General features: G+C 41.4%; 1 protein-coding gene across 6 annotated transcripts in view; it reads left to right on the plus strand.

Annotated features, from left to right (window-relative positions):
• CLIP1 (CAP-Gly domain containing linker protein 1) overlaps positions 1–12,416 on the plus strand; it is a 156,249-nt gene that overhangs the window by 126,154 nt on the left and 17,679 nt on the right. For 4 of the 6 annotated variants that reach the window (XM_068244706.1, XM_068244742.1, XM_068244723.1 and 1 more), the window contains 2 exons: positions 4,534–4,554; positions 8,626–8,743. In XM_068244706.1, the coding sequence (XP_068100807.1) occupies positions 4,534–4,554; positions 8,626–8,743 (139 nt within the window). The remainder of the gene's footprint in view (positions 1–4,533; positions 4,555–8,625; positions 8,744–12,416) is intronic. The other 2 variants (XM_068244714.1, XM_068244749.1) reach the window with 1 other exon arrangement.

A 12,416-nucleotide genomic window follows, 5' to 3' on the forward strand; every position in this document is an offset into this window, starting at 1 on the left:
CCCCGTGCTGGACACTGGGTAAGCCGCGCAGGAGGATTTCTCAGGCCCCGCTGGGCCGATCTGCATAATTTTTTTTTTATACACGCAGCTAGCACTTTGCTAGCTGCGTGTTACTTACGATCGCTGCCGCCCCGCGTCGATTCGCCGCTACCCGCCGCATCAGAGGGTGCCCCCCCCGAGACCTGCCTGGCCAATCAGTGCCAGGCAGCACTGAGGGGTGGATCGGGACTCCCTATGACGTCGGTGACGTCATCGCGGCCTGTCGCCATGGCGACGGGGGAAGCCCTCATGGAAATCCCGTTCAGAACGGGATTTCTGGATGGGCATATGCAGCGATCGGCGCATACGGGGGGACGCCGCAGGGAGGGAGGAAGCATGTAGCTAGCGCTAGGCTAGCTACATGCTAAAAAAAAAAGTTAAAAAACCCTTACCGGAATCATACCGCCAGGGAGGTTAAACAATACCAGTTGCCTGGAAGCCCTGCTGATCTATTTGGCTGCAGTAGTGTCCGAATAACACCAGAAAAGAGCATGCAGCTAATCTTGTCAGATCTGACAATGTCAGAATCACCTGATATACTGCGTGCTTGCTCAGGGTCTATGGCTAAAAGTATTAGAATCAAAAGATCAGTAGGGTTGCAAGGCAACTTGTATTGCTTAAAAGGAAATAAATATGTCAGCCTCCATATCCCTCTTGCTTCAGTTGTCCTTTAAGTTTCTTCTTCAGGTATTATTTATACAGGACTGAATCAGAACAGTTAGTCATTAACCACTTGAGGACCGTGGTCTTAAACCCCCCTAGTGACCATGCAATTTTTTTATTTTTTTTTATGGATTCTTTATTGTAGGAATTTTTCACATTACAAAAAAAGACAAGGAAAGGACAAGTGTCTTACAAGGCATTCCAAATCCTATTTTAAACAGTGAGAAGAAAAAATTGTGCAGCCGGTGATGGCCAGTGTCACCAGCATTGGTTAATGGTCACAACAGGATATAAGGATATAATGAATGTCAATTTAATCCTCCAAGAGGATATTTCTATAGTATTTATGTGTTATCATATTGTACACGTGGCTGCCCCCACATGCACATCAGCCTCCCCCCCCAGCGCAGCCGTGGGGTGATAGGGCAGGGGGCCCGGGCCCATAGGGATCATACACCCGAGTCCCCCACCATAGATATATTAAACCATGTCATTTATCAGGCTGTATACCTTAGTAACCTTGCATCCTCCGGGATACTAATAATCCTGGGTAAACACAGGACAAACAAATGGACAAAGGCATTTAGAAGTAGGAAAGGAAGAGAACAGTAAAGGAAAGATGTTCGGTCAAGGAAAAAAAAAATATAACTAAATAGGCTAGCTCGAGAGGGCCCAGTAGCCGCTAACTGAGGCAATTTTTTTTTTTTTACTAATTAGGCCGTTGCAGCTTTAAGACCTCGCTGCAGGGCCGTACAACTCAGCACACAAGTGATTGCCCCCTCTTTTCTGCCCACCAACAGAGCGCTCTGTTGGTGGGCTATGATTTCTGCCAGGATCTTTGTTTGTTTTTACAAATATTTATTCTATTTTTTTTATATATACATTTCCCTATTTTATTTATGACATTAAATCTTTTCTCCCTCCCTTCCTTCCTCCCCCGCAGCCAATCAGCACTATCGGCTGTCATAGGCTTCTTGCCTCCCCACGACTGTCCCCAGTACAGCGCTGCCGTAGATCGCAGCGCTGTACATTGTAAATAGATGGCGGTTTCGCTTTCTAACAGTCTTAGTGGCGATCGCTGCTGAGAGACTGATGGCGGAGCTCCGTCATTCATGCGGAGATGCGCACGCGATCTCCTGCAATCCCTGCCCCTAGCACTTCACACCAATCGACATGGAGCAGTCGTTTAGAGGTTAAAGGTATCACCAGAATCAACATTTGTTGGTTTGATGTCTGCATTTCTGCTCCTTGCCTAACACCAGACCACACTTCAGTTGCTTCACTAACAGGATGTATAGTCTCTATGGTCACCTACAGGCTTCTCACTGTGTTCAGCCTCCCCTCGGTCCTGCCGCAGTAGCTTCCATTCAAAGCTGCGACTGGGAGCAAATGGTATAGTATAGCCCCTATAGTATAGCACATCCTTTCACTTGCTTCTTTACTCTCCCAGTATAACGCTGGCCACACACAGATTGTAATGCAGAAGTTTTGCTTAAGGTCTAGAACCATCAATTTTCTGTAGTTTTTCATACAAAGCAAACAAAATGTTCAGGTTTTCCCAAATGGGAAATTGATTTCAGTTCAGAAATGATTGCAAATAATTGATCATTATTATTTCAAGTTAGTTATGCATAATAAGATCCGTGATTTGTGGCAGAAATAATTGGAATTCTTATTATTTAATATTTATATATAGCGCTGACCTCTTCTTCAGCACTGCACAGGGTATATTGTCTTGGCACTTTACTGTCCCTCAGAGGCTCTCACAATCTAATCCCTACCAGTGTCAGACTGGGAGGTGGAAAACCTGAGGAAATCCACCTGCTGGCCAAGCAGCAGAATCCATGTGTTATCACTCCTAATAGAAACCTGCAGCAAGTGGTCACTGTGAGCAGCAAAACATGAATACTGCTGCTTGGCCAGCAAGTGGATTTCCTCTGTTCTTCCACCTCCCAGTCTGACACTGATCCCTAGCATAGTCATATGTCTATGTATACTGTATGCATCGTGTAGTGTATGTATCGTAGTCTAGGGCCAATTTAGGGGAAAAGTCAATTTAACTTATCTGTTTTGGGGATGTGGGAGGAAACTTGAGTGCCCGGAGGAAACCCACACAGTCACGGGGAGAATATACATACTTTGTGCAGATGGTGCCCTGGCTGAAATTCAAACACAGGATCCAGCGCTGGAATAATGCATAATGCGTCTTTTTCACCGCTGTTGCCATCTTGTTCTTCCGGGATGTGTGAAATTTCTATAGCTGCATTTTAAATTTATTTTATTGTCTCATGTTAGGCTAAGATGTATGTAATAGCACACCAGTGAAAAAGAGCTGAAATAAGCTACACAAAATGCACACACATGCATAATCCACCCATGGTCCCTCTTAATTGGCACCACTTTCTTTAAAACACCTCTGATCCTTTCTTTGAGTGCTACAGCATACAAACCAGCCAGCCTCCTCATTTTGAGTCATGGAAGTTATCAAAGCATATGATTCTAGTGACGCATGGCTTCTCTGAGTGTAGTAGAGGGTGGTGCAGCAATATGTACAGAATAGCACTGCGCAGACTTGCAACAAATGGTCACGTGATAACTCATTTTGGTACATAAGGAGTCAGATGCTAGCACTTGGCAGTGTTGGAGCTCCTTTTTCTTGCAATGTTTAAAGGGGCACTATGCGAAAAATTGCAAGATGTAAAATATGTGCAAACCTAGACGAATGAGAAGTACATTTTTTCCAGAGTAAAATGAGCCATAAATTACTTTTCTTCTATGTTGCTGTCACTTACAGTAGGTAATAGAAATCTGACAGGTTTTGGACTAGTCCATCTCTTCATAGGGGATTCTCAGCAAGGCTTTCATTCTTTATAAAGATATTCCCTTAAAAGGATTTAAACAATGATGCTGGCCAGCTTCCCTGCTCGCTACACAGGTTTTTGGCAGTTGGACAGAGCAACTGCCATTCACTAAGTGCATTTGAAAATAAACTAATCCATAAGAATCCCCCATGAAGAGATGGACTAGTCCAAAACTTGTCGCTTCTGTGAGTGCTGATCATATGGGTAATATTTACAGGGTGCTTGGAATTCAACTTTAAAATTACTGTAAAGTGTTCATATTCTAGTTCTGTGTACACTTGAGCACATATAAAATATACAGAAGAATGTGTATCTGCCCTTATTTTGCCATCCTATAAAGTAAGATTTTAGCGCATTCATTTGTATCACAAAATAGCAGTGAGAATGTTCATGACAAGAATATGACAAAACTAATCAGCCATTTTCCTTCTGTCTCTTCTTTCCGTACCCTGTTCCTTACTGTTGTTGTTCAGGACCTGTAAAGGAATGTGTATGATCTTTGTAGGCTTAGGTGAATGAATGAATGAATTTTCTTGTAACTGAAACTGAATCTCTGTGGATTGCAAACTGTCCTGCTGTGTTCCAGCTTGCGCTGCTAACCAATGCTCATCCCATTCCTTTCTCCCTTTCTACTTTTTGCTTCCTTTGCTATATCTGTGTGTCTTTTAATGGTAAGACTGAAGAAAGTCTATCCCCGTTACAACAAATAGTTTTATTTCCTTATTTCATATTTTTTTAGTACAGCATTGTTGTACGTATTTTGGCTGCATATGTCCCAAAGTGTCTTGCTTTCGTTTTTTTGTAAAAAAAAAAAAAAAAAAAAAAAAAAAAAGAGAGAGAGAGAAAATTAAGCTGCAATTTATTTTTTCAAAAGAAAAAGGAAAATTCCACTGTTTTCCTACCTGTAAATCATATATTTTTTCTCTTCACATTTTCTAACATGTGGTCTTTGTTATCTTGCATTTTTAAGCTTACCCAGTAACACAGTAAGGTACTTGTTTTGTAACTGAATGTGTATGAGTAATAAGAGAAGAATCTTCCACTAGCTAGAGTAGATTTAGATTTAGATGTAGTCTGTTAAGCTTAGCATGCTGAGAATGGACAGCCGGGTGTTGCTATTTAGGAGTGGTGATCAGGTGGTGTGCTACCCTTTCCTGAAATCTTATATTCTGATTTCCCAAAGACCACCTGAGGCCATGTCTGTAACTAAAGTCTTTAATAGTTTGTGCGTCCTTATTGATTTCCCCTCCTGTTCCTCTCAACCTTTTTTGTCTTTATTGACTTGCCACATATTTACAGACAGAAAAAAGCACCTGTGGCACAAAAGGGTGTTTCAGTAACACTGACTACGAGTTCTGTTTTATGTAATTTTAGAAACTGTATATGCAATCCAGTTTACATAATCAGACTCGATCACTTTGAATGAAATGGTTTTGTTTTCTGGTTGCCTCTATGTGGCACGCTGCTTGACTGGGGGCTTTGGCCTAGTGCACATTTGTTCACTAGCTATGAACAGCAATGTTTAGATTCTCCACTTGCTACTCTACCTACTTGTGTACATGTGCCAAGTCATCAGTATGTTGCTTCTTTTTGCTTTATTTAAGACGGCATTGTGTTTCATGTGTTGGAAATCAAAGGTCTTGAATTTACCAGCTGCACATTAAGATCCCAGTGCAACGCCACTATGGTTTCACATGACCACGTTTGTGGCCCTTCCTCAAAACTGTGTTATCGGAGAATTTTTAAAAATGTTACCATGTAGTTAATGCCTGAGATAGAATGCTGATTATTTTTGTCCATGACCAAATCTGATAACCATTTTTAAGGTTTACAGTCTTTGATCAGTGAGATAAAGAACATTTAATCTAAATTCACATAGAGCTTTAAGTGCAAGCCACACTCACTGAGTGATCACATAGCAGTGTCTAACTGAGCAAGTGGGAAGAGGTCATCAGTTGGAATTTGGATTTGTAATTCCACTGACAGCAGAGACATTGAACACTAGTGACTACTGAAGAGGACCAGCTGATCCTTCCATCATCATACCCAATGCTTTGCATGCTTATTGTGCAGTAAAGCTGTGCATGTTGTGTGTTGCTTGGTAACTTCTCTAAAGTACAAGTTTTACATAATGTAATTTTTAACTTGTGAAATAATTGTAACATACTTTTTGCTTTTCACAGGATTTTTTTTAAAGTAGAATTTTGCCCAGCAGGGATATTTAAAGCAGGCTGATATTGAGAGATTATGAAATCTGTCTTTTTGGCAAAGACTTAGAAAATGTTGCTTGCCTGGCTTTGTGCTAAGCTTTTGCATTTTAAGCCACGCGTCAGGTACAATTTTATTCTTGAATCATCATTTTCCATTTCTACTTCATGTAGACCATTAATGTTAAAGGACTTCCGAATCAGAATCAGAATCACTTTATTTCGCCAAGAACAGCAAGAGCTGTAATCGGAATTGCTTGTGGTACACATGGCATAGGCATAATTGGTATAATACAGACAGACGCACAACACGTACACTTGAAATGCAGTAGTCAGTTCGTATGGGCCATTTCACTGTTATTTCAAACACAGGTAAATAATAATAATGATAATAATAAAGATGCAGGTAGTGGCCTCAAGTCAAATTTGATGAGCCCAGTCAGGCAGCTGCGGGAACCGGCTGACCAACCCAGCTAGAGTACGCTGGTATGCGGACCAGATAGGGGGAGGTTGGAGTTCAGAAGCCGAACAGCTTGGGGGAAGAAGGTGTTCTTCCGCCTGGTGGTTTTGGAAGGTATAGCCCTATAACGACGGCCCAACGGGAGAAGCTTAAAGTAGTGGCTGCCAGGGTGAGCGGGGTCACGGGAGATCATGGTGGCCCTCTTCATCACCCTATTTGAGTGGAGGAGATCGAGGGGTGGAAGAGGAGATCCGATGATCTTCTCCGCGTCCGTTATGACTCTCGGAGAAGATCATTCCGAGGCCAAATAAAAAAAAAAAGTTAAATACCTGCATCATATTTGAAGGCACTGGGACGCCGTCCGTGCCGTTCTGCCGGGTCCCTGCCGCTCAATAGCCCCCGAATGGCCCCGACCGCATGGCCGGGTCGGGCTCTCCTGCCTCTACAAACATGGCCGCATGAGCTGGCCGCGGCTGCGCAGTCCGCATAGCCGCGAGTGCGGCTGCGCAGCTCTAGGGCTAACTCCCCGATCCACGCTACAGGCAGTTTCCTGTAGCGTGAATCGGGGGGTTGGCCCTAGAGCTGCGCAGCCGCCCTCGCGGCTATGCGGACTGCACAGCCGCGGCCAGCTCATGCGGCCATGTTTGTAGAGGCAGGAGAGCCCGACCCGGGCCGTAAGGTCGGGAGCCGGCCCGGGGGGCTATTGAGTGGCGGGACCCGGCGGAACGGCGCGGATGGCATCCTCCGTGCCTTTAAATATGATGCAGGTATTTAACTTTTTTTTTTTTTTTTTTATTTGGCCTCGGAAGTCCTAGTTCTTGCTTTTGCATGATTAAGAAATGATCATTTCCTAATGGGGTAAGACAGGGTTTCACCCTGTTCCCTGCCCTAATCACCCTTGTAACGGAGCTCTTAATCCTGGCTTTTAAAATTATGCCAATGTTAAAGGTTTACTTTAAAAAAAAAAAAACATTACAGTTAGTGATAAAAACAACTAAATTAGACCTAGGATATAGCAGAGATATTAAAAGGAATCAAAAAGGGGCTCCCAATTTGTGAATTGTGGACTGAAGTATAAAGATACTTTGACCAGATTGTAAATATAGGCCTTTGTTACAATGGTCTATTAGCTGTTCTGGGTACAGGGAAATCTTTTTAAAAATTCTTTCTACCTGGTGCAGCAGTTCCAACAATATCCAGGTCCTAGATAATACATCTTTTCCCCCATTGCATCAGAGAACAACTTGCTCCGATCTTACTATTGAGACCATCCTTCCCTGCTAGACACTTACCAAATGGAGTTTATTTCATTAATTTTTTTTAGAAAGTGATGTTTCAGCAGGTCAAGGGGGAGGACCTTCCACATTCTCCAGTTCTCTGTGATGCCTTGTAACCTTTCAAAAGTAGAGGAAGTTAGGCTCTGAAAGAGCAGGTAGGAGAGGAGTGGTAACTGGACATCTGCAGAAGAGGAGATGGGTATATATGGACTGATGCAACAGATAAACTTATAAAATAAGCAACAATGTATGGATAAAAATGGTAAACAAATTGGGCCTTTGAAATTGATACAAAAGATCAGCATTATATACAGAAAATTATATTAATTAAATTCATAATCTCTCATTATGGGTCAATTTTTTATCTGCCTCACCTCTTTACTGCCAGTCCAGTGATGGACCATTTCAAAGTTCTTACATTACGGTAGCCCCTCCAGTTTCTCAGTCTACCTGCAAATTCTTTATCAGAAGATTTCCATAGACGTACAGTAAATGTTTTGTTCAATTTTCATTATAAGTACAGCCTTCCTAAAGCAGAAGGTATTTGTAAGAATTTGGTTTTACATGAACAATTAGTTACTCCCATAATGCATCACTTCAATGAACATGAAAACATTCCTTTATGTCCCTGAAAAGCCAGATCTACATCCAGAACCACTGGTTTATAGCACACTTATAGCTGGGTATGACAGTGGTTAGAAAGACTCATGTAGAAACATGATCAGTTGGATCAGCTGATAGATTTGTAAGGTTCTGATTTGCTGAGATAACTTCTTGGTTTAACGCATGATCATGACCAGCAAATCCGAGCCTTACAAATCTATCGGCTCATCAGACTGATCACTTTTTTCCCATGAGTTCTCCTAAGCATTGCCATCCCTACTTAGCCTGAATGTCATGGTTTGATGCATAATGGGACTTGGGGTATTGAGGTGAGACACTATTCTGCTGCTGCTTCTTGCCCAGATTGTCTGGTTGCGGATCCTTACATTTTTCCCATTGGTCCAGTGGAATATTAATCTACAGTCCCAGAGGAACGGTTTAAAGTTTAGTACAGACAAAGTTAATGTTTGCTAGTTATTTTTTTTTTGTTTGGTTTGTGGCTGTTTTCTGTACAGAGAATCTATTCTTAAGAAAGAGTTTAATGAAGAGAAGATATCTCTACAGAAGTCTCTCTCCAGTACCAGTGCCTTGATCACTGAGAAAGACAAAGAACTTGAAAAACTCCGCAAAGAGGTAAGAATTTTACTTTCAGAATTACAACAGTAGCGCCCAAACGTTGGGACTCTTTAGTGGATAGACGTATATAAATCCACTAGTGTACCCTGAAAGGAAAGCACTTAAAGAGACACTGAAGCGAGAATAATTCTTGCTTCAGAGCTCATAGTTATCAGGGGCACGCGTGCCCCTGCTAAAACGCCGCTATCCCGCGGCTAAACGGGGGTCCCTTCATCCCCAACTTCCCCCCCCCCCCCCCCCGCAAAATCAACGACCAAATTGGTCCTAGATTTTGCTGCTCCTAGAGGCAGGGCTAACGGCTGCAGCCCTGCCTCTAGTCGCATCTATGAAGGGAGACTGAGAGGGGCGGGGGAGAGGCGGAGATACGCGCTGCCAGACGAGTGTGGGGCAGGCCTGCGGAGGTTAGCCCTGCCTCAATCCGGAAGAGATCCCCGGCTGCTCGGAGGGGATTTGTAAGGTAAGGGACCCTTGTTTAGCGGCGCGATAGCGGCGGTTTAGCAGGGGCACACGTGCCCCTGCTAACTATGAGCTCTGAAGCGAGATTCATTCTCGCTTCAGAGTCTCTTTAAAGTGCTTTTGCTGCTCCTCACTGTGTAAAAGTTGTTCCTCTTACTATTCCAGCCAACTGTAAACCGTGTTGAAAATTGAACCATAACATGGTTTCATCTGCAGCTCTCTCTAACTTGTGTTCACCTCTTTTGCTTCCTCCAGAAAGCACTTAAAACACAGAGCAGTGGTCCTGTCTCTGTAAATCATCAGAAGGAAATAAGAGCTATTAAAGGACCACTGTTGCAATATTATTAAAATTTAAAATATATGTAAACACGTATAAATAAGAAGTACATTTTTTCTGGAGTAAAATGAGTCTTAAATTACTTCTCTCCTATGTTGCTGTCATTTACAGTAGGTAGAAGAAATCTGACCACTTCTAATCTATATATGTTTACATATATTTCAAATGTTAAGATTTTCTCGACAGTGGTCCTTTAAAGAGAATCTGTATTGTTAAAATCGCACAAAAGTAAACATACCAGTGCGTTAGGGGACATCTCCTATTACCCTCTGTCACAATTTCGCCGCTCCTCGCCGCATTAAAAGTGGTTAAAAACAGTTTTAAAAAGTTTGTTTATAAACAAACAAAATGGCCACCAAAACAGGAAGTAGGTTGATGTACAGTATGTCCACACATAGAAAATACATTCATACACAAGCAGGCTGTATACATCCTTCCTTTTGTATCTCAAGAAATCATTATACACAGGCAGTGTGCATAGAGGGGCCGGGAGGGAGGAGATGCATCACAGAACCACAACACTGAAGAACTTGGCAGCCTTCCAGACACAGGCTGACAAGTCTGACAAGAGAGAGATAAGTTGATTTATTACAGAGATGGTGATAGTAGAACGTGCTGCAGTAAGCCAGAACACATTAGAATAGCTTTTGGAACTTGTAGGATGATAAAAAAACAGGATGTAATTTTTGTTACGGAGTCTCTTTAAGTACAGTTGCAGATCAGACTATACTGTGGTTGAATTTCAGCCTGGTTTTCAGCTGCCTAGGTTAGAAAGAGGAAAACTTTTCATGTAAACAGTGTTTTAACACACACTACTATTTCAGGGCCCTTTAAAAAAGAAGAGGAGATGCAACACAGTGGTAACCATGCCTCTAGCTTCTTTGAAATGTAGTGCTGGTATGACATTAAAAATGTATTCTCGTTTTCAACAAGTTTCATTTGACTGCAAATCGCTGCATTCTGTGTTTTGTTTTTGTGTGTATTTTAATATCTTGCACAACATCCCAACCTGTCTTTTTTTTTTTTTTTCATACTTACCGTAATTCTTGTTTTTGAGCCAACAGTCTCTAGTCTAGATTAGAACATGTTCTCAAACTTTTATTCAAAATTTGTCCCCATTTCCAGGAGTTTGCTTTGCTCATTATTTTGATGATCCCATGAAAAAATTCAAGACTGTATAACTTGGCATAGTTGAGTCTGGAATCAATATTTGGAAATAATATAAAGGTTTACTGGCTATAGTTGTATGACATGCAGTGTACTTTTTTTTGTAAATCATTTATATCTTTTCTTGAGACGACACTGAAGATATGACACTTTTTTTTACAATTCTTGCTTTTGTTGCCAGTTGTGTAGACATTAATGGCTGTGTTGTTATTTTGATGGGTACAGCACATTTACCCTGTTATACAAGCTGTACACTGACTACTTTACATCGCATCAACATGTAATAGTTCCAGTGTGGTCGCATGAAAAGATATAATAAAATATTTACAAAATTGTGAGTAGTGTAGTAATTTTTCTGCAACAGATACTGAAAGATTACCTCTAACTACCGTATATAGCTCTGTGCTTATGAAGTTGTTGTTTTTTTTTTTTATTGCCTTCCTTACTTTTTACTTATCTTAAATATTTTAGCTTGTGCCAAGAAGGCTGTGCTTTGAAAATCTCACCCTCTAGTACTGTCTATACATATACTTTTGATTATTAATATCCTCTTATTTTTCGATTGGTTTTACTAAATTGTTTCTTGTAAAAGAAGATGCTGCAGTTTGTTTTGCGGTCCCTTAAACAATCATCTATTCATAACTTTGTGCCCACTGGTCTGTTAGTGAGCAGAAGTAGATGTTTAGTCACCAAAAGATTTTTCTTCTGGAATACGAGACATCTGTGCGTTGGATTTACTGTGCAGCTGAGATGCTGAAGGCACAATAGCTTTTTCTTCTTTGAATCAATCTGAAACAGTCATTCATGGCCTTTTGTGGCAGTAATGAAATGCATGATGCACTTGGTGTTTGTCAGATTGCTGCATAGGCCCACGGGCTACCCCTGAATTAGCAGTGTTTTTGCCGTTTCAAAGGGTGGCTGCAGTCATGGATGTAGAGGTTGGTGTACCTTATGTAGCTTTTTTGTTACAAGTACATGGTGGCATGTTGTGGGTATTTGGGTGTACTGTGAATATGGGGGTAGTTTCTGGTAATCTTCTGATATGTATGGAGATGTTTATTTTGTGTTCTTGAAGAACAGTGATATAATGTAGCCAATTAAATTGTGATGTATCTTTCATATTCTACACAACTCAATTTGTCAGTTAATCCAATTGCTTGTTGTAACTGTGCAGTGATCCGATCTCTATGGGTATCTACAAACCATCTAGCCTTATGCTGGGAATACACGGTTCGTTTTTGCCTTCGTTTAAACCTTCGTTTCGATTGTGCCTTTTGTCCTTTTCGATCCCGAAATAATCAGTCATACGGTTAATATCACCACCCACGGTTTAGTTTTTTTTTCCGATTCTGATGGTTTCGTTTTTCCAATGATCGAAGGCTGCAAAGAAACGAAACGAAAATCCCTTTTTACAGGGACGGACTAGCATAAACGAATATATAATCGATCTGAACAGCCATCAAGCCTACCAATGGCTCGATTAGATGGATAAAGAGAGATAATATCAAACATGTTCGATCACTAGTCGTTCGTTTTTGGGGTCTATTAATCGAAACTATAATGAGATTATGACTATTTTCACATACGTTTTCAACACTCGATTCGTTTACCGAACGAATCGAAGGTTTAAACGAAGGCAAAAACGAACCGTGTATTCCCAGCATAACCCTGCTCAGGAATAAGTGAAGGCCAGATTGTATCTTCTCATTC

The sequence above is a fragment of the Hyperolius riggenbachi genome, chromosome 1, assembly GCF_040937935.1.
Source record: "Hyperolius riggenbachi isolate aHypRig1 chromosome 1, aHypRig1.pri, whole genome shotgun sequence".
Taxonomy (NCBI): domain Eukaryota; kingdom Metazoa; phylum Chordata; class Amphibia; order Anura; family Hyperoliidae; genus Hyperolius; species Hyperolius riggenbachi.